At 33.4% G+C, this 24,297-nt stretch overlaps 1 protein-coding gene across 7 annotated transcripts in view; it reads right to left on the reverse strand.

Annotated features, from left to right (window-relative positions):
• Positions 1-3,119: 3,119 nt before the first annotated feature.
• LOC130897628 (neo-calmodulin-like) overlaps positions 3,120-24,297 on the reverse strand; it is a 265,862-nt gene continuing 244,684 nt past the window's right edge. For all 7 annotated transcript variants that reach the window (XM_057806577.1, XM_057806576.1, XM_057806575.1 and 4 more), the window contains 3 exons: positions 13,415-13,686; positions 11,044-11,192; positions 3,120-8,179 (listed from right to left, as the gene is read on the reverse strand). In XM_057806577.1, coding sequence (XP_057662560.1) covers positions 8,148-8,179; positions 11,044-11,192; positions 13,415-13,686 — 453 coding nt within the window. In that variant the 3' untranslated portion in view covers positions 3,120-8,147. The remainder of the gene's footprint in view (positions 8,180-11,043; positions 11,193-13,414; positions 13,687-24,297) is intronic.

Raw genomic sequence — 24,297 nt, forward strand, 5'->3', positions numbered from 1 at the left:
AAAGAGGGCTCCAAGTTTTTGTGAAGCTGCCTCGGCTAAATCGGCCAAGTGCCTATGCTAGGACATATTAATTCCAACATCAATACCCAACAAGCGGTGAAGGTGATATTTTATGTCCAGACAGGACCAAATCCTGAGCTGCAGTGCCTTCTTTGTAAAAATAGCAGCCCGGGTCTTTGCTCCATTGAACTAAATAAGATTGTTCCTACCCACTCCAGGATGTTTTCAAGATCGGTATTGATAGTGGTGATCTGTACAGGAGAAAGAGAGTCTTTGACAAGATGTATCCCTAGGAACACCTGAAATCTGCGGTGTGTTCGTCGATAGCGACCTGGATGGATCGATCTGTGTAAAGCTACTAAGCCAGTCGATAAATGAAGACGACAAACCTTAATTTATTTAGAAGGTTGTCATGTCAAACCCTGTAAAATGTTTCGATATGTCCAGTACGATTGTTCTTGATTGCCCATTTTTCTCTATAATTTCAGTCCATACGTTGGTGACATAGATCAGAAAGTCCTCGGTTGATCTATGTTTATAGAAGGCGTATTGATGGTCGCTGATGATGTTAGCAGACTCAAGATATCTCAAGATTTGCTGGTTAATGACTTTTCCATGACCTTAGCAATCGAAATGCAATCGAGTGGTAGTTGTTGGGAAACCGTATTTTTTCCCTTTTTTGGTATGGGTTGTACCCGAGCAATTTTTCAATCTGCAGGGAAAATACCTCTTTTATACGATAGAGAAAAGAGTTTGATAGCGCACTTGTTAGTTCAGCGCAATTCATCAATAAGAAAGGTGGTATTACATCTGAGCTAGTCGCTTTATCGATGATCATGGCTCTGAGAAGTTTTGCCACATCTCGTTATCGAAATTCTTTCATAGATGTAGCAACTCCAAGCAGGCTAGGTTGTAGTTTTCCCCGCGCATTAAGAGTTCAATTTGAAGTTAACTTGCGACCCAACAAGTCCCCCTTCTCTTTTGCGGTGTATTTTTTGACTTACAAAAGCCTTGGCTGACTGCTTTTCTAACAAATCAGAAAGATCTTGATCCATTTGGGCAATCGAAAAGTTTGTTTTTCATCATCTCTCATTACATCGTTCCTTGGTCTGCTGCAGGTATTTTTCGAAACAACAAATTTTATACGATTTTTGGTACTAGGATTTGAGCACCATTTACGATAAGCAGCATTTTGCATTTTTTGTTGTTGTCTGCTCTATTGTAATTTTCAACAAATCATGGATTGTTTTCGGCAAAAAAGCCCTTGAAGAAGTACGGAGTATAGGCTTCCATACCTGCCACGATTACTTCCAAAATTTCGTTTTTACACACCGAAGTGTCATTGGAATTGTCATTCCAAGGAAACATAAAAAGAAACTCTTTCAGGTTATGTTAGATCAGGTGCTTCCATTTGGCCCATCTATAATGCCAAACTTTACGTGGTCTAGGTGAATCCTGAGTTAGGATTTGTAAATCGTATGTTGCTGTAATTAGTTTGTGATCTGATGTTCCGAGTAATGCATGTACGGTCACTTTCTATAGATCAGGGTCTAATAGGCTAGCAAAGTCACTAAGACTTTACATTACTACATTATACCTCTTTTTTGTAAAGACTGTTTGACCATACAGAAGGCATTAGAGGCTAATGACGTTTTAACTGATGAAAAACTCTTGTGCGGCAGTGACCTTGATAATTTATCAAAAGGACAAGTCAGAGATCCCGCCGAAGTAAAATATGGGCTTATTCTGTACAAAAATTTTCGCAGCAACAGCGCTATTAATTTTCAAGATCGACAGATGTTACCATGGTTTCAATGTTGCTTACATCGATGAATAATAACATCGCTGTTAAAATAACAACGACCAAAACGTTCAATTATTCAGAATAAGATTTTTAACCGCGCTGTTAACTTTGATTTAACATTGTGATGTTAACTACATCGATGTTAAATTAACAGTATGAATAGTTATGCAGAATTACCCCCATAAACAAGAATTAGTAGTGCTCCAGAAAATGGAAATTTACTAGCTGCTAAGCATGTGAATTGGATTTCTGATTGATGACGGAGTTTTTAAATACACTTTACAGTAGATATCAGCCTATGTAACTTTTAAAAATCCCGCAGATTCCGCAGCATCCCAAGAAGAGCTAAAATGTAACAATTTGTATTCTCTAGGGCTACCCAGCGAAAAATATATTTGAGACTGATGGTGATATAGAGTTTCAAACTCTCAGATATCATCGGATAAACCATCTGGTTATTGCCACCCCTGACAAGAAGGCGGTGTTTCAAATGTATCAAATGTTTTGCATTATTTTATACAAAATAGTATTGAAAGATACAATTTTCAAAAATTAGCTAGCCAAAGTTTCAAAGAAAATTTGGATCATTATTTTCCTAATGTTACCATATAGTAACGTCATTTTTTGTTCCAAATAGGGATTTGATAATGTTATTTTTTTTTGAAAACAGTTTTAGCTCTCTCAGCTAATTCCATTTTACGCCCTTTTCCAAGTTTAGCGGTTTAGATTTTAAGGGTTAATAATAACACGTTGCAATTTCGAACATTTTAGGGGTATAGCTAACTAATATACAGTCTATATGATTTTTCAACAAAAACATTTATCAAGTTTGGCAGCTATAAACAGTCGAAGCTGATGTTCATATTTATCATGAAATTAGCTTTTACCCGCGGCTTCGCTCGCACTCAATCCATTAAATAAGTATCAGAGGACATTACAATAGAAATGAATCACCATATATTATCACTTGGCAGGGATTATCAATTTTTCAAAACTGTAAAGTGGGGATACTTTGCCAGCCGTGGCAACATTGCTTAAAAAGCTGAAAAATTATTTTCTGTAAATGTGGCAACGCTGCTCTAATGCATTTGGTGGCAAAATACTACGCGATCAACAGGTCTTAGGCAGTACGAGTCCGGAGTTCGGCGAAGGAGGTCTCAAATATAAAAATTCACGTGAATAAAAACTAATGAAACTTGAATTCTGGTTTTAACATCATCTACTCCTGTGTATATGTGAGTTCTATTTCTGACATTAACAGTTTTCCAGATGCTAAATTTCCAATAATTTTTGCGGTTGGCAGAGTTGCCCCACATTATTTTTTTTTTAGAAAATAGTTCGAACGTATAAAAGACAAGTGAGTGCACGGCGTTATAAAGATTATACCGAAGAACAGTTGCGTAGATCCGTTCTATTGATTAAAAGTAATATTCCTGCAATATTCCTGGAAGAACTCTAGTAAATAAAGTTAAAAGAAAACATGAAGGTACTGTTGGAGCACCTCAGCTAATGACCCCGGAGATTAACGGTCCATTTTCGACTTTATAATAGCCAGCTCCGAATATGGCTGCTCCCTAACCAAGACAGAATTGCGAGTAGTGTTGAAGAGTCATTTAGACAAAGAAGGTGTCCGCCTAAAGAAGTTCAAAGACAATCCCGGTGTAGAATGGTGCAAGAATTTTATTCATAGACACAAGCATGAATTATCCAACAGACCACAAGGACTGAGTAAACAGATGAGGAAATGAACAATTACTTTGATAATTTAGAAAGATACGTGGCAGGAATTCCACCTGGTTCCATCGTTAACTACGACGAAACTAATCTGATAGATTAGATCCTGGATCGTCAAAATGTATTTTCAGAAAAGGGATTAAATACCCTGAACGCATTATGAATTTAACAAATCCTCAATATCCGTCATGTTAGGAACTTGTTTGCCCAATATGTTATGTAAAAGGCGGAGAGATTATTTGTTTTCTGGTGTATCGGGGGACCAGTACGCATTTGAGGATTGGTTTACAAAAATGGTTTTACCATTGATCAAAAAAATTGATGGACCGAAAGTTCTAATCGGAAATAATCTATCGGGTCATTTGAACATATCAATCATCAGAAAGTGTCAAAGAAACAATAATAGATTTAGAAACAATAATGTATTCATCTTTATATCTTAAAATTCAACACACTCGACACAATCTTTCGATGTGCGCTTCTTTAAACTCTTGAAGGTAGTTTGGCGCCGTATATAACAACCTACTAAATCAAAGATCCACGAGACAAAAGCACTTTTCCACATTTAATGAAAAAGCTCATTGAAGAATTAAAACTAGAAGACGAATAAATCATTCAAAATGGATTCAGAGCAACGAGAATACACCCATGTAACAGTGAGGAGGTTCTTAATAGAATGCCTAAAAAAAGATTTGATAGAACCAATACTGATATTAGTAAGACCTTGTTGGATTTCCTTAAAAAATTAGAGTTCCTTCAAAAGCAAGCACCTCAAAGAGAAAGAAGATGATAAGAATTGAACCTGGAAAATCAGTTGCGAGGATTTCACGACAAGTATTCCAAAAAAGAAGAAACGTGATAAAGAAACTGAAGAATATGACTGGACCATGGAAAGTGAATCTAAGGACAGTTTAGAATTAGATACAGTCAAGAATGGAATTAAAAATTCCGATTTTCTACTTGTAGCACTTTTAGGGAAAAAACAATACAAGCATTTTGTTGCACAAGTTATTGACAAAGAAAGGCTGCTGTAATGTAATGTTTTTAAGACTAAAATCACAGAGCAATTTTTGTTTTTTTAATATCGATATTTTTTTGAAACAAATTAAAGGACGGCGAAGTAACCCTTCGAGACTGTTAATTTGGCCTATACGCTTAAAAACGTGCAAAAATGCCAATCGGCAAAGTAACCCAAAAGTCGAGGTAACTTTGCCAACTTTTCAAACTTTTAAAAAATTTGGTTCTTATTTTTTTTATGCTATCTAATTACAAAACTATGTAGCCAAAGTATCAAATTTTCATATAGTTAAAGCGGGCTTTATAATTCCCTGCAGAACCATAGATATTAAAAAAAACAAACATTTTGTGCAAAGTAGCCCCACATTGATTATGTGAATTCCGGGCATTAAACACAAGCGAATGGATTACATATATTTGACCAAGAGAGAAGCATGGTTATTCTAAATGTACTACCGCTACCTGTAATAACTTCCTTTGTGCTTTGTTTATAGTAACAGCAAAGCTAAACTTGAACTTGAACTCTTTTGAATAGACTGTGAATAATTGGAATCATAATGAATAGCATCTTACCATAAAAATGACACCTAACCTCAAAAATTCAAAAAGTTTTATACTGAATATATAATGATAGAAAAAAAAATAGCAATAAATATAGAAAAATTCCAAACATCTGAAACTAAAGTCAATTGGATTGGATATTGACGTGGAAGTCGATAATATACTGCAACAACATTACAGTACTCAGGGTTGGAACTTCATTACTAGATGGCGTTATTTCTTATACATCCAAGAATTTGTGTACAAAATTCCTTCCTTAATGATAGATTAAGTAGTTTTCGCGTTAAAACTTACATTCACATTTATAATATTAGTAGGATGTCTTCCGTTTTCCCTATAATTTCTAGCTACGTGATTAGATGATTTGACATTTTTTTCTAAAATAGATTCAACGAAACGACACCTGTCATCATTACATTAATAATAATGTGGGCAATTGAAAAGTTTAAAATGTTCAATACCAGTGAGAAGGATTCTTATATTTGTTTCTCCAATATTTTCGGATATTACGGTCTGACAACCCTGTCTCGTTTTATTCTCCCAATTTTTTAAAACAGTCGGGGATGTGATATAAACTATACCTTCAATAAACACCACAAAAGAAATTTGAGTTGTGGTATCTTGCTGACACCACATTGTTTGTCTGTTATTTAAGGGAATATGTCCAAGTAATTTTGGAGAAAATATAACATCACTCAATAAGTCGTGTGATTGACACTCAGATTAGTCGTGAAGCTACTTTTGTTATTTTCAAATCAATGAATTCAAAACAATTTCGTGTGTTAATTTATCATTGTTCCTTGATGAAAAAATAAAAAAATGTATAAGCTCAGCAATAGTTTTAAAAGTGTTATCCGGACTATGCTCCATCGAAAAAAACTGACTTTAAACGTGGTCGTACTGACACTGATGATGGTGAACCTTCTGGTCGTCCATTTGAGATTTAAACTCCATAAAAAAATCCACAAATTGGTTACATCTAATCGTAAATTGAAATTGCCTGACATATCTGAGGCCGAAAGATATCAGAAGGCAGTATATTTACAATTATGCATGAATATTTGACTATGAGAAAGCTTTTTTCAAAGTGGGTGACGCGTCACAGTCGATCAAAAACAACAACGTGTTGATGATTCATGGCAGTGTTTGACCTTGTTTACTTTTTTCATCGATATATGACAATAGATGAAACATGGATCCATCACTTCCTTCCTGAATCATCATCTCAGTGAACTGCAGCCAGTGAACCTCGTCCGAAGCGTCCAAATGCACAACAGTTAGGTGGAAAGGTTATGGCTTCAGTATTTTGGGATGCGCATAGAATATTGTTCATTGACTATATTCAAAAGGGAGAGACAATCAATTGCGAATACTACATAGAGTTGTTGGCCTCATATGTTGAAGGAAAAACCACTGTTTCACCAGGACAATGCACCGATTCATGAGTCGATGGTTAAATAAATTGAACGAATAATAGTTAGAATTGCTTCCTAATTCACCGTATAATCCAGATCTAGCCTCCAGTGACTACTGGCTATTCTTTGATCTCTAAAAAATGCTCGCCGGTAAAAAATTTAGCTCAAATGAAGTAGCAATTGCTAGAACTGAAGCCTATTTTGAGGCAAAAGATAAACTCTTCTACAAGCACGGCATCGAGAAGTTAGGGAAGCGTAGGAATGATGTATGGCTCTTGAAGGAGATTACATTGATGAGTAAAATCGATTTTTGACAAAAAAATGTATTGTTCTTAGTTAGCCATTGTTCTTTACAACTTAATTTTTAATTGACATTTAACAAAAAAACTAACCGCTTTCCAAGATCTACAAGAACTAAAAACTTTGTTAAATGTAATATTTTTGTATTGAGCTCATTACTTTACCAAATTCTTGTGCAAGAAGTAGTTTTAAAGTATGTGGATCAAGCTGAAGATTAGTCACAACATATATTACAGTTTCATCGGTTTTGTCTATATTTTTGCGAGGAGACATAACAATTAGATGTTGTATGAGATACGGGAGTCAATATGTCCAAGACTATATGAATTTTCTACGTCAACATGTATTTGGAACTTGACTTGACACAAAATGTGAACCATCTGCATTTGAACTATGGAGACAAAATGGACATATTTTGGAATTTCCGCGTCATCAGGTTGTTGAACAATCTGAATCATTCACATCATGTTTGCCAGCTATTGATAACACGTTACATCAATTGTTATTACCTCTAACTCATCGAACATAGAAGAAAAAAATACTAGCGTGAAATCAGAAAAGGATGATCATCAGACATGCATGATGTTGGATCGAGGGAGAAATGCAGACGAGTTCAACGTCACCTCCTACTTTTTTTAGCATATGGATAATTCAATATCAAACATTTCAATAAGAAAATATAACCAGAAAAGCCTTGAGCTACTACACCAAGTTCAAATTCACTTTCAACCTTGGTCATCAAAATTTTTATTCAGCCTCATGTGTGATACATATTCATAACCATATTCACAGTATCTTCCTAAAACACTGATGGCTCAGATGAATATGAGACAGAAGTGACATAGAATGAGATTCCTCAGAAAAATATCAATCACTAGATTCGTTAAGGAATATGGAAGAAATCGTGGAGCTTCGAATAGAAGCTGATGCTTGAAATCTTAAATTCCCCTCTTACGATTAATGAAATAAAATTATTCTTAGAGGGCGTTTCTATGTATTTGAGTATATTTAAACTACAAATCTTTGACAATGTATATTGAGAAATATTAAAAGTGGACATTTGGCGTGGGCGTTTTTAATTTTAATCATTTATTACTTAAAATTAACACTGCATGTAATCTTCAACAGATAGTATCAGTTCTTTAATGTAAGGTTAGCTATACCTCTCTAAAACGCAGATTGATAAGATCTAAAGCTGTGCTATACTATAATATGAGTACATAAGAAGAGATTTGAAGACTTCTTCCATTATCAATAGTGACATCATGGAATATCATCTTGTAAAAAAAATTGGACCATTTTCTTGCAGTCTTTCTTTATTTCTTTGATGTGAGGATAGTAACGAATTCTGCAACAAAGATAGTAAATGTAACGATAGTAACGTAACTTATAAATAAAAAGGTGAGACCATATATTTTGAGATACAAAAAAAGTACTAGTTTTTTTAGAAAAATTATTTTATTTATGTTCAAAGCTTTCTCAACTTGAAAGCAATTTTTGGAATGCTATCAAAAAGTTGATGAATTCCTTCGTATATCTCATCCTTCATCATGAAACGATGGAACACGTGGATATTTCTTTAGGCTAAATAATAACCAAATACCACACGAGACCAAATCATGGCGGATTGCAGGTGAACAATTTGTAGCATACCAATTTGCTATAACTGTATATTGATCTTCAAGCTTAATTGTAGTCATTAATCATATCAATATCATAAAATGGCATATTTTTCATCACAAATAATACGATTTTCGCTATGATTTGACATTTCTAACGTTTTAACTGACCACACAAAATCGTAGAGCATGTGTGATATTCAACGAGTAACGATTTTTTCACATTAAGATTATCATGTATTGGATCTAATACCAAGAGCTTGCTTCAACACTTGAATTATGTACTTTGTGATAGCAGCGACTCAACTGTAGCCAGAGCTTACTACATAAATGATGTAGTATTTAAAAATGCAGTGGTGCCAGCTCTAGCTCCTCTAGTTTCGTGACATCTCAAAATATATGGAATCTTCTATAACTTTCACGTCTTATACCTATTTATGTTCAACGTGCCAACTCGTCTTGATTTTAGGTTGTTCTTGATAGAAAAGCAGTTTAAAATAAAGTCTCTTACGGTCTCTATAGAATTGTTTCGATAGACCTAAGATGATTCTTACGAAAAATACACTCGCGAGCAAAAAAATCTATCTCGAGTCACTGGCAAAAAAACTGAATACGAAATTGTAGTTTTCTTAAAGCTAATAAAATGATTTTATGTAATGATCGGTAACCACATTTTTATACTTGTTTACGATAGTTATAATTAGAGGTAACTGACCCTTATAACCTGATCCACTATTATCTGTTACCCATCAAACATCAACTGAACACATCTCCTTTAAGAACTAACAAAAATTCTACTTGAAAATGGATACAAATGATAAAGTAGCTCAAGCAGTCAGTAAGAAGTGGCCAGTGCACTGAACATGAATCAGCCTGCTGTTTACAGTCGTTACCAAGAGACTAGAAACTTTCTCAATAACACCGTAGACAGCTTATTATAAAGCTAACACTAATGGCTTTGGATGGTGAAATCAGGAAAAGAATAGAAGCGACTTTTTTGCTCATGAGTGTATCTATAAAATAGCTCCCGATTTCTGTTCAAATATTTTAGGATATATGAGTTATTAAATTAAAAGTACATATTATACACCGTAACATCAAAAAAATGTATATATGTTACAGGAAAAGTAGATTGTTAGGGAGAGTTGACTCTGCCTAGGAAGAGTTAACTCTTACTAAAAGTTTCAGTAAAAGTTGGATGAGAATAAACAGATCAACAGAGTTAACTATATCTACTGTGGTTTAGTAAAAGTTTATTCCGAGATGTTGCTCTTCTCATATAACTGCGCGCGCATATCTTTGTTTTGTTTATGTTTATTCCAGCTCTAGTTGTTTACCGTCTTTACCCTTGTCTTCCCGTTCACGTATCTATTTGATGCTATTAACAACAGCGACCAAGGATTCAATAAATGTTTACATTTCAATAACTAGTTGCAGTTTGTTATAAAACTTCATTAATAGCCCAGTAAACGAAGTAGTTTAAAGTTGTAAAGTTATCTACCTAATGTGTGTCGTGATTCTCCGAATTTGAGGTTAGGTTAGGTTAGGAGTTTTTGCTTTTTTATTTGTTTTTTATTCATTTTTTTCATTTTATTTTTTTTATTTATTTATTAGGAAGACTGTTTTTCATTACAGAACGTCAACTTCACTAATTCAAGGTAGTAAGAGTATAATTTGATTAGATATAGTCAACTCTGACTTTCTTGTTGATTAAAATATCACTGTTTCCATTTAATCAACTTTTCCTGAAAATATCAGTAAAAGTCGACTTTACCAAAGCCAAATCGGTTTTCTCCTTGCAAAAAGTCAACTTTTACTAACTCTGTCTAGTAAATGTTGTTCAAAATTTATCACTTTTTCCTTTTAATCAACTTTTACTAAAAAGTTCAGTAAAATTCGACTTTACCTAGGAAGAGTCAACTCTTACTGGAAAATCCACTTTTCCTGTAACATATATATGTCAAAATAAATATATATTTGAAGTTATTCATAATCTATTGCATTACAAATAGAACCATCAATATCTCATAGTTTTATATTAAATACTTACAAAATTACAGTGTTTTGGAATTAAAATTACATAAAAAATGTTTGTGATCGGAAAAGAAGTGATCGCTCATTTAATTCATACATATTTAAGTCGCAACAGCTTGTCTTAACGATGGAAACATTAAACGAATTGGGTTTTGAAACACTGGAAAGAGTCTTTGGTAGACTGCGATTAGAAATCAATGAGCAGCTAGAATTTATGTGACAAGCCGAGATAAAAAAAAGTTTCATCTCGGTAACTTCACAATAAAATTTTTTATACCTGTTTATATTTGACCCATCCTGGTATTTGTTACTATCAATTGTTTATGTAATATAAATGTTGGTGTAAATCACTTTCCCAGTAACTGTGGACTAAATACATTTAGAATAATGTGCTCTTCGCATGTGCATTTCGAAATTAATAGATAATTATGAAAAACTTGAAACATTTTCTTTTTAAGCTTAAAATAAATCTAAATATTAATTACGTTACTTCATTAACACACTTCATATTTCAGCTATTAAATAGCTTTATAAATAATTTATAAAGTTTTAAATATACCTTCGTAATTAACTTGACCGTCTCCGTCAAGATCAGCTTCTTTGATCATGTCATCGACTTCTTCTTCAGACAGTCTTTCACCTAGGCTTGTCATGACATGACGCAATTCATTTGATGATATCAATCCATCATTATTTTTATCGAACACCCTGAAACATACTGTTATTAGAACAATACTTAAAGTGAATCATGCATTATTAAATTATTATTTAAATAAAATCAATGTTGTTTTGTCAACATCGGTTTACGATTTCCGATAGTTGTCACAAATTAATATTCGCAGGAGTTCGATTTTTAATTTTTCTACAGATTTCCTCATAAACACGTTCAAGAGAAATAAATATACGAGTAGTTTAAAAAAAGTGAAAATACGATTTTAAAGCACATCAAACTAAAAAGTGAAAAATACGCCCCACGCTTTTTTCATAATAATATATTTTTCATCATTATTGTTTTAAACTTATTTTAACTTCTTAGTTTGAAAACGTGTTTCCCAACTTTTTTAAACTACAGGGTGAGTTTTATATATATGCAAATACAAGTCTCGTTACAAGGTCTAGATTCAGTAAGTTAGTAGAAAGTTTATCGAAGCTGGTGCAGTTAAATATTTATCCAAATCATGACCCAGAAACCCTATATCATTTGAAGACAAATCTTTAAATGTTTGGTTCATGTTAGAAGTAAATCCACATTTGTGATGCAGAAAAATTATGATTTTAGAAAACATACAGTAAAGGCGATTATAGTAGATGCTCACAATGTTTGCAATACATTTTGCAGCATCCTTGACTGTTCAATTCTTCTTATCCCTGTCGTAATACTATCTTTTGATTCCTGAATAATGGCAGGTTTTGTTTTATAGACGATGTTTTTTAAGTGAACCCACATGAAATAGTCTAAAGGATTCATGTCAGACGATCACGGGGGCCATTCGATAAAACTACGCTTTCCAATTCATGTTCTGGGAAATGCAATATTTAAGTATTGCTTCACCACACATACATAGTGAGGTGGGGCACCATCTTGTTGTAGCCAAATATTGTCGTTTGAAATATTATTATTTCTAATAATGAAGTTTTTTTTAAATGTAATTGAAAATACTTACTTGGATTTGGAAATACCCGAGCCAACTCAGGTATAAAACTATTTTCCAATGAATCTTAATATTATATTGGGTGTGAGATTCGATTGTTTTGATTGTAACATTTGTCCATCATTGTCTGCAAAATCTTCATGTCTATCAAAATCGTCATCTGACAACCCTTGAACCTACAAAGTAACGTTTACTTTGTAGTATTCAAGTGTGGATCGTCTTCTAATAGGACACAAACAGGTAAAGATTTTCAGTTGGTTCTGTTTTTTGTACCCTGATTTGGATAAAACTTTTACTGGACCAGTTTCATTAAACTTATTTACCGACAGTAGATCTTGTTATAGGATTTCGGTTAGGATATAAATTATTAAAGATATTACACGTGTCTTGTTGACTTCTACGCCTATCACCATATCATAATATCATTAAAATATCAATTCGTTATTTTTCAGATAAACGATCTATTGTGACTTTCAATAAACTTCAAGAATAATAATTTATTGAAACATCAGATGAAAATTAATGAGTACTTCTATTTGAAATAACAAGGTTAATTATTTTTCCGGAAAAAAGAAAGATCTGACAACAATGTAAATACCACCATAATACCAGCCGTATCACAAGTATACCCTTGCGCACAAACAATTATAAAAATCGTAAAAAACCGTTTCCGATTTAATTGAGGCGTTTCATACATAAAAATCACTCTGTGTATTTATTTAGCACTTTTTATTTTCATAAGCTTTGAAATCGTGATTTTTGTTTTTTTTTTTAAACTAAATTTTTCTTCAAGTTCTAATCATTAGTATTGTAAATCTCCAACAGAGGGTGCACGGATGTAAATTCCTTCTCGCACAACGTAATAAAATTTAAGGTGTTAAATTAAGAAGAAATACTGATGCATGCTAGATAATAAATATCCAATAGAGGTCAGAACGTTGTAAAATATGTTCCGGTATAATGAGAAAATTTGCAGTAATTATTTCTAAAAAAATATTTCCTTAAAAACAAATTTACCCCTTAATGGAGTCTGCTAACGAAGGAAATTAAAGTGGTGTGATATACTAACAGTAATAAGCCACAAAAAAACAGTCACAATCACCAACAAACCAGCTAATAAAAACGTGTTTGAAAATATCAGCTAACCAAAGTTTGTTTTATACTATTTAAATGTTATTTTGTATGGCAGAGTTTAGATGTACCTTAAATTTCTTATATTTTCAAAAAATGAGTCCAAAACAATGATAATTTGGATTTCGTAAGGTGTCGTCCACTTACCTGAATGCTTCTTTTAATTCTTCCTCTCCGTCAGCATCCTTCATCTTCTTAGACATCATCTGCAAAAACTCGTTAAATTCTATGGTACCGTTACCATCTTGGTCCACTTCGTTTACCATATCTCTTAATTCGGTTTCAGTCGGTCGCTGTCCTAAAGATCTCATTACTACTCCCAACTCAGCCACGGTGATTGTCCCATCTTCGTCCTTGTCGAACAACATGAAGGCTTCTTTGAATTCGGCCACTTGGTCTTCTGATAGACCATACTCTGTCTAAGGTATAAGATAAAATTGAGAATTATTCAGAATAAACAAAAAATCGTTTTATTTTCTCATCGAAAAGTTATTTAGTTGGTACATGGAAAATCCCAAGTAGGAGAGAGCATATATAATTAAAGACTGCCAGCTGAAGCTTATTTTTTCGAATGCGATGTGAACAGCGCATAGTTGAGACCTAGACAATTAGGGCTGGTTTATGGACAATTCAAACCATACTTAGACCGGTTTAAAAAGGAACAATTTCCGTCAGCAAAAACATTATTTTTGAGTACTTTGTATCACGTATTGATACCAAACTATGTTACACAATATTTTGTGTAGTAGTTTCTTAGATGAGTCGCTTGCTAACTACTCAGGGATGTGATCACAAGGAGTTACCTATCAAGGTATGTTTTTTGGTGCAACGGGAAATAAATAAAGAGAATAAATGATACTTTGTACTCTTAGTCTTTCTAGGTTCAAAATTAACTTAAAAAAATATCATTCTTTTAGTTAAGGTTCTTATTTCCATATTTAAACTAAGCTGCAGAAGTGAAAGGAATCAAAGCAGCGTATTAGGAATATATGGGTATGTGTAGTACACGAATAATTTGAATATAGCGGACAGCTTTGGAATAGGAGTTTATGGCAACAGAATTCAAAACTCTGAAAGCTTGGACAATACTCCGAGTATTTCCAGGTAGAAATACATGCAATGTAGGTTCAGTTCAATTTGAAATAGAATTATTTTTATTATTATCATCTTTTCCGATAGCCTAGTAGCCATTAGAGTTGTGAATTTCAATATCATAAAATCCAAGCTGGTTTGCGAATTACTGGATAAGAAACATAAATCGGACACTGAGAAGAAGAGGGTAACAACTAAAAAAATCGATTTTTGAATTTGAGTAGATTCATCTTTTACAGCTGAACATTTCTGTAGCAACGTCACTTTTCTATTGTTCGTATAAGCCGCGTGAGAGCGCAAGTGTCTGTGGATCATAGGCACAACTCCTAACATGTCAGTATTAACTGCGACTATGAGGAGAGAGGTAAGAAATTTGTTGTCACTTTTTGAGATGTAACTTTTCTTTTCGATTTTCATGCATGATGCAATGCCATTTTTTTTAATTATGACGACTTTGTTGTTCTATTTTTTATTTGAGCACCTTATTAACAATTTTTTGGTACTATTTGAGTTGTGACTATGCATTTATAGTTTAGAGTATGAAGCAACGTCACATTTCTACATTTGTCTTAAGCTTTTTAAATTGGATTCCTTTTTGCATTGTGACAGAGTTTTATATATTATTCACATGAAGCAATGACATTTTTTGCGTTGTGACAATTTTTATCGTGTTTTTTCTTTGATGTAACTTTGCTATTCTTCTGTCTCAGCTTTGATAATTCAATCATTTTGCTCTTGAAAGCCTAACTACACTTTCCAAATATAAAATTTCACAATTCATTAAGTACTTTAAAACAATTTATAAAACGAATATGGATTTTGTTTGAAATATTTAAGAAATAATCTGAACATTTAAAAACAATGGAATCACACTTTTAATGACAATTGTTGCCTTCAACAAAAGAATCAATTCACTGCGACTATGTATATGTACGCTTTGACTAGATTTCAGAAAGATTCTCAGATTACACACAAATATTTTATTACAGGTCACACACAAAATGAAGCGGACGGAATCCACTCAACAATTGAAAAGGAAATATCGAGAGCTAGAAAATCTGGACCGATTTTCGTACCTCAACAATACATATAGCTAATTAGAACTTAAAAAAAAATCCACCTCTGTACGTAGTCAATGGACTATCTTTCAATGATTTTTTTGATTTAAAGTTTTGAATTGTAAGCTTGAACTTAACTTCATCAAAGACACCGAAGGACAACGATTTAGTATTGGAGATGTATCGATTATTGGAATGGAAAGAAATAATCTTTTTTTGGTGCATTTTAAAACTTCTTTTGACAAAAACTTCAAAACTACTGACGATTCTACAAAATTTTTTGAAGAATAGAAAATTAAAAAACGGAGGAGACCATCGGCTTTGTCCTCGACCAAACAGGGCCGACTAGATAAATCAATATACTTGAAAGAATGGACAGTGCCAGCATACAAGTCACCACCGGGAATCCCTTTCAACCAAAAAAAGATTTCATATCCTTATTTGAGAAGAATTACATTCCGCACACGTATTTTGACTTTTATGAAAAGTTACCAATAAAAGAGGAAATTAAGACTAAAAAAATGATTTTGTTAATTTTTTATAAAACTATTATTTTATTTATTTGTATTACATTGTATGTATATTTTTATAAAATAGTTTGAGTATTCGTTTGATCAATCAGACGTTCCTAAAACGTTTTTACTTAACTACATCTAGCTTTTACATTCAACTATATTTAAGAAGTACAAAATTTGGAGAATCAACACTGATTTGAAGAAATTTTTCAATGAATTTGTATTTATGGAATGGTAATAACTCAAACAAAAAATGAAGTTGTATCGTCACAAGTCGAAATATTTTTTATACAAATATCTTAAATAATATTCTAATTTCAAATAAACGGCAAAATGTAATGAATTAATGAAAGGAAGGATTATTGTTGCACACAAAAAAATTTCAATCTTTCAACCTTAATTTTCCGCAAATTCTCTCGTTCTCAGTGTGCGAAATATTTGATAAACACACTTTGTTGAGCAAGAAACAAATATGTCACTTTGACATCACCATTAACTATGAACATGAACGCTTTTCCTACGTTTCCATAGTTTGTACAGAGAGAATCAACAAGATTGGAGACGAGCATGGTTCCATAAGTACCGAGCAAACAAAAAAAGTTTTGAAAAAAATAGTAATCTCATTCTAGCTCTACACCTACACTTTTCCCAGCGATGTTCAATAAGTTCCATACCCTTTTTATAGTAAGAATCGTTCCTCAAAATATTAATTAGCCATTAACTGCCGACATCACCTCTTCATTGTTGGTTAGGTGGGGGGGGGGGCTAATTCATTATTGTTGGCAATTGCAATAATGGATGTGTGGGCTGGTGTATTGTCTTGACGAAACAACACTTTCTTCTTAGCCAAGTGCGGCCATTTTCGCTTGATTTCTTCGCTCAAACGTTTTTCCTCTTTCAAGATAGCCAATGAAAATTAACCCACGCGCAGCCATGATCTTGTCTGCAGATGGAACGGTCTTTACCTTCTTTGGAGCCACTTATTCCTTTTCAGTTCATTGCTGGTCTTCGCAGGTCGTACGGCCTCATTGAAAATCTGCTACTCAAGTCTCATCTAGAGTAGAATCTAGGTTGTGCTAATGCCTTTCAAATAAAAGTATTGTATCACATAACGATGACCAATTTTTTCCATGTTTACAAATTTACTGAAAAATTTCACTATTGATGACTTCCAAATAAATACTAAACACCTTGGTGTGTTCAAACTTGCTGTATATGCTGTATAGATTGTATACTTTCTAATACAGTAATATTTTTTAAGCAACTACCGTTATCTTTAGGACAGGCCAAGTAGTTCTGGTACAATCGTCGTACATATAACTACAGTGCACTAAAACAGCTTTTAAATTCGTTGTGGATTAGCTAACATCGCCTCCAGTTTTTCTCATTCATAAGACCGAAAATGTCTGATCAGTACAATAAATTCTTGTTCAAATAGATTGGATAATTGCCTTTCCTTTTTTATACATATAAATGCGAATTCCAAGAGCCAACAAGCTCTTTTCTTCGCTAATCCCAATCTATTCACCTTCTGTATATTTAAAGCATGGTCTAAGAACTAGTAAATGTACTGCACACTTTACCGCTTGGAGTAGCAATCAATAAAATTGCTTCTTCCATACTACAAAGAGAGTTTGTTTTTAACAATTTTATCAGATCTTCAATACATACATACTATAACTTATGCGACACAAAAGATTTATCCTGATCCCAAATTTAAAGTATAATAGATGTTTTTTTACTAAATCAGTATTCTTTCTTTGGTATTTATAGATAAAAGATTTAAATATGTAGATACATTATATATAGTTTTTCATTAATTTAAACTATCTAGCATCTGTTCTTGCTTTAAAAATAACTGACAATAAAATGGTAGGTGATACAGCTTCAAGTATCATATCAGATTTAGCACACTAAAAACATAAGAATAACGTGCAAGGGTAGAAGCATCGCGTTAGATCTGTGCTCGATTTGAGTACATTTCTACGATCCAGAAACAAAGCAACAATCGATGGAATGGCGACACTCTGGTTCTCCAAGACCTAAGAAGTTTCGTTTGCAAAAATCTGTTGGAAAAGTTCTTGCTTCAGTTTTTTTGGGATTGCCATGGAGTAATCATGAATGAATTTTTGGATAAAGGTAGAATAATAACTGCAGATTACTATTCGACATCGCTGACCACTCTACGGGAAAAAATTAAAGAAAAAAGACGCGGAAAGCTGCACACAAATCTTATGTTCCCATGCAAAAAATTCGTGATTTAGGGTTTGAATTACTAGAACACCCCCCTTATTCACCAGATTTGGCTCCGTCCGACTATCATCTCTTTGCAGATTCGCTGTAATAAATGTATCCAATTAAGAGAAGAATATGTTGAGTAATAAAATATTTAGATATTGAAATTTTGTTTGGTTCTATAGTAGGCTAAGAATTTTTCAATATATCCTCGTACTTTAAGTAAAAAAGTGTTTTTATCGTTGTACTGTGTTATTAAAGGCAAACCCAACGAATAATTTGCAGAAAGGAAATTTGCGGAAAGCAAATGGAGAAATAACTAAAGAAGACATATCTGTAAATGTAGCGTTTCATATAGATTACGATTACGAATAAAATGTCAGGGTCATAAATAATAGAACTCACGACGAAGATGATCAGATTAGTGTGATGACAAGTGATGCCTCGATATAAATATTCGAACAATTCTAAGGAATGTAATCAGCAGCTACGTCAAACTAAGTAATAAGCCGTAAAGCTGGAGACTGTCAAACTGAAAAGAATGAAATTGATATACGAATGTTCGAAAAAAATACGATCATTAATTTATTGGAAACAAAGTAGAACATTTAATTAATATTCTTCTAATTATTGCTCTTAACGAGCATTGAAGCATGATATTAAAATGTTTTATGTTTAACAAATTCATAAATTTTGGGACAAACCAGCCGGTGCTGCACCTCTTAAGTAGCTTGGTCACAATGCAAAATGCAATTGCCACAAATTACATAAAAGCTAACACAGACGTGAAATGCAGACTGTGCTGGATATTTAATGAAACAATCTATCACATTGTAGATGGTTTCGGTTTCCTTTTAAATGTTATAAGCAGACGTTCCGATCGACGTCTGAACGCCAGGCATAGCGTCAGCGGTCAATACATCTCATAAACGAACGACGACGTCTCGTTCACAGCAGTAGGCGACATAAAGTGCTAGAGTGTCATATAAAAAAGGAATTAAATTTGATACTTTTTGCGGCGCTTATGTTACTCGAAGAGGAAGAAAGAAGGATGTTTCCAGATTTACATAATAAAATACTTAAGAGACAACAATACTGAATTTATTGAATATTGTCGTGTCAATCAAGAACAATTCAAACATACCGTAGAACTTGTGCGGGAATATATAATACAACTGTTATCAAAAAGGCATATCACCAGAAAAGCTTCGAAATTAACATACTAAGCATAACACCGTTGTAAAACAGCTACACTGGAATATATGTAAAGACTAAAACACTGAATTAGATGCAAAGTAGTGCAAACGTCACTGTGACCCAGTTGTTAAAGCAGAAGGAAGTTACAATAGTATGGGAAAGGTACTAGCAAAAAACGAGACCTCATAATAAAATATTAGGATAGAAAACATTGTATATTGATAGATGAAGCGATTCCATCGGACCACAACATACCACAAAAAGTAACAGAATAGTTACTTAAATACGAAAACCTGCAGATCGAAATACAGAGGATGTGAAATCGCAGGTGGTGGTGCTTTTTATAACCTGTTTGTGATGTTTATTTGTTATGACGTTGTCCACAGTTTGCCAAGTGGTACACCGTCATATGCCGATCTACCGATCCACATATAATGAATGGATTTCTTGTACTATCGAAGTTTTTTTTCTATCATATGTGTAACGCAGTATAGGTGATCAACTGTGGATCTGCTTGCCCTGGAACCGGCCTGCTGTCTCCCCTCGAGGTCCTCATATTTTCTTTCGATTTTGGTTTGCAGTATTTTCCCATACATTTTGCTAATTTTAATAGTCACTGCACTCTATAATTTTTGTATTGGTGTCTGCTGCCTTTCTTGTGGATTATCGACATTAAGGAGATGTTCCATTCCCTTGGTACTTCCGCGTCGTTCTTACAATTCTGGAACAGTATGTTTAATCAATTTGGCAGTAATTTCGCCTGGTTGAGGGGGTTTTTCAGAGACTTACATACTTGCTAGATTTCTTTTTATTACTCATGTCGTTTGTTTTGTTTGACCTTCTTCTTTTTAAAAATTTCCAGCTTTCTGAGATTTTTCACCTTCCAATTAGGTATTCAGTATCTGATAATTTTCCTTCCATAGCTCCATAGCCATTTTCTTCTGGATTATTTTTTTTACTATTGCTTGTACTTCTTTGTACTTTGTTGTATCGCTCTCCCTATTTATTATTAAATATTTATGTTTGTTATTTTGCTATTTCATGATTTCCTCTTCTATATCCTTATCCCACCAGTATAGTTTTGATTTTCATTGTATCTTTCCAGTGCTTCTTCTGCAGCTCCATGTATACATTTTTTGAATATTCCTAATGATTTTCTGTGTTGCTTAAGCTTTAATCATTATTTCTCAGTCGTTATTTTAGTCACCTTGTTTCATGTTTCAAAGTGTTTAAATTGTAGCGTATTTGTTTTATGTTGACATTTGTTTCTGTGTTTTCAATTTATTTTTGTTGTTTGTAAGAAAATCCGACTTTTGACTGCAGATTTTTTTCAATTCTGAAAAAATGTCATTGAGCTCAGTGGTATGAACGATTTAGCACAAAAAGGGCACAAAGCGGATTGTAATAACTCTTGAGGAATGAATTTGATCATTATAGTGATGAAAGTATATGAAAAGATAATAGAAAAGACGTTAAGATGAATCGTAGAACCAATACTAGCAGATTAATAAAATTGGTTTAGAAAAGGCCAAAGTATACAAGTCCACATTTTTACACTGAAGTAAATTATAAACAAAGCATTGATAGCGAAACGAAGGGAGTATTTTTCATTTATCGATATGGAGAAGGTCTTCGATAGGGTTCGAAGAGCAAAAGTATGGAAAAGTTCACGGTAGAGAAATGAAAAACTGTTGATAGGAGTAGTAGAAAAGATGATGTATGGAAGCAATCTTAATGGTGTTATAAGCAAAAACAGAAGGTTAGGCACATCAAAGGAAGGATTAAGAATAGGAGGAGGATTAGGCCTAATGCTGTTTGTCGTATGTATGGAGGATATAATTGAAAGGTGCAAAAAAACATGTATATTGGACATAGATATTTAGTAAGAGTAGAAATTTCAGATTGCAAATTTATCGATGATCTAGCATTAATAACAGGGACTGAAAATACATTACGACAAAGCTTAATTATATGAAACGAAGTACTAGAAGGGTAACGACAATAAACAACGGAGAGAATAATGCACATACATATAGAAGGATGCTAATTAGCAACAGAAAGTGAATTACCAGCTACAGAGATGAAATATTTGAAAAGAGTGAAAGGAAAGATAAGAAGATATAGAAATAGAAATGAAATCAGAAGAAACATGGAACGACGTGATAAGAAATATTTTGAAGAAGAATGAATAAGAAGAAATAGATGGAAGTTGTATACAATTGAGTTATTAAGTATTATAAATGTGAAGTTTTGTAGCTCTACTGGATTATTAATGAATCATATGAATCATTTAAGGATGAGGAACGTCCTTCGACCTGAAAAATATATAACCACATGAAAATATGCGCAAAATTGGACAACCTTTTCCGTTCAATAGGCGATTGACTATTCGAGAGCTTAGTGAGAAGCTTGTATGGTCTCGTTCAATGCAACACATTATTTGCGATAGAGACAATTGAGTATCAAATTTGTTCCAAGACTGAAGAATGAAAGAAAATCATGTTTTCTATTCATGGAAACGTAGAATTGAAATATCATCTTCGTACAGATTGCCAATCATTGTTATTGTAGATGCAAGACAAAAATTTTGAGATTTTAATTGAAAACTAGAGACTCACATCTCGTAAAAAGACGTTAACTCTCGAATGACCAAGCTATTTTTGGTTTAATGTTGTACCAGGGTAGGATAAAAAGTGCCACCAACTATTTAGTGTGTACTATCATTTTTTATAGATTGTATGAAGTAGTAAATTATTATGTATAAATAACAAAAACGTCAAATGAAAAGTATTTATCGGAAGAGAAATACAATTAAATAAAAATAATTTTCATTTCAATGAGAAATACATACTTCCAAACAAAGTGAAGAAAATTTTAATTACAATTTTTTATGAATTACTGTAGCAAGCCTCACACACGTAGGAACTCATTCCCAAAAGAAAAACATCTACATTTGCTACAAATTATTGTAGTTTTGGAAATTTTTCTGGGGCGATTTCTCCAACAGCAAATATGACATCGACCTGTTGTTCCTGCCTCTGGAGCTGCATTCGCAACTTTTTACCAAGTATTGACCCCATTCCCAGTATTATTCACATAAGAATACCATTTATATTTTCTGTTCTTGTTAGTAGATTAGCCTCTGATTTGTTTTGTTGCTATTCCAAGTTGGTATGCTTCCAAAAGCAATGTGTAATACAGACATGGGCTATCTTCTTGTTGGTCTTTTTGTAGAGTGCTTCCTGGTCCACCGTATTTTTCAACTCAGCATTGATTTTTGCATCGGAATGTTGAGTAGATAAAATAATAAGCACCTTTTTTGGTTTTTCACGAGGGATGTATGATACTAATGTAACGGGTGGTTGCCTTGATGCAGGATCAGTAAACGCAAGAACATTTGAATGTAGTTCTCTTTTTTTGTTAATTTTAACTCCTCTGGGATTCGTTTTGGGTTTGTCTGCATGGTGACTACAAGCATACCAAAATTTTGGTACAAGTCTTTTGGTTATTCGACAGATGTATAAAAATTGTTAGTGGTCAAGTTGCGTCCTGTATTTTCTGGTGTTTCTACTAATATCTTCACAATTGCTGTTGGACCTCTTGATGCGGGTGTAGTGTCTTGAGATTTTCCAGCATATACTTCCATTCGTAAAACATATTTTTTTTCACAATCTGCCAACACTCTAATGAGAATTCCGTATTTGCCTGGCTTCCCTTTCATGAAGACTTTGAACGGGCATCGACCTCGAAAAGTGACAGCATCTCGTCTATAACAACAATTACTCTCGGAATAGTACAATCGAAAAGAAATGCGTTTAATTTTTCGAAAAAATCACGAATTGGGGCAAATTTGTCGGTTTTTCTGCGCTCTTCGCGTGTGTCATCAAATCCAGCTTTTTTTATAAGTTGAACAAATTGTTTACGGTCCATTGTACTAAAATAGACGGATCTTTCAAATTTACTCGACTAAAGATCGTGATAGTCCATTTTGGTATCATCATTAGCTCCCATCAGAATCAAAATTCCAATAAAAACGTACATCTGGGTAGTAATCGTAAGAAGAATGTTTTGTCGAGTTAACACCTCTTCGTTAACATTCATAATTTCGTTCGTAAAAAACTTTTGAAATGATTCTAATATAGTTCGCAGCAAACTTAGTTTTACACGCAATATATTCTGTAGAGAACGACGTGAAATTCGAGGTATATCTTTTATATATACCTTATCATTTTTCGCAACAAATCGTGTCTTGTTAGAGTTCTCTGACGATAAATCTGGAGCCACTTCTTTTTCACTAGACGTAGCTCCACCTACTTCACTAACATGATCTTCCTCATCACTATCACTTGAGGATTCGTCGCACTCCATAACCTCAAAGTCCGAAATATTTTCCACTTCTTCTTCAAGTTCGCTCTGAGAGATATATCGACTCAAAATTGCACTTGTTTGAAGTATTGTTTAAAAAATAAACTATTATTACTTTTATTTGCAAATTTGCTACCCAAAAATGAGTCAGCAATGCGCAAAGGCGGATTTCAAGTTGAAAACTGAACAAAACTTACGAAAAAATCAGCTGGCAACTTTGCGAGTGAGCGTGTTGGACCAAGGCATGGTACTTTTTAGCCAACCGATTTTGAGTTTAATTGAAAAAGTACGACGTTGTACTACGCAGTTTATGTTCACCTGGTAGAAACAGTAAGAACCTAAAAACAATGTAAGTATAGAATTTTTTCTTGATAATTTAAAGAAGATACAAAAAAATGTGTCAAGGTGGCATAAAGGGCCAAGCCTTGGTCGTTCTACGGTTAATCGAAATCTAACATAGAGGTCATTGTTTTTTCTTTCGATTGTGAAGTTCATTTTCATGAAACATTCGTAAATTTTACAAGATTTTTGTGAACATATACAGGTTTTGTCCGGAAAGTAATAGGAC

The sequence above is a fragment of the Diorhabda carinulata genome, chromosome 8 (genome assembly GCF_026250575.1).
Source record: "Diorhabda carinulata isolate Delta chromosome 8, icDioCari1.1, whole genome shotgun sequence".
Classification (NCBI taxonomy): domain Eukaryota; kingdom Metazoa; phylum Arthropoda; class Insecta; order Coleoptera; family Chrysomelidae; genus Diorhabda; species Diorhabda carinulata.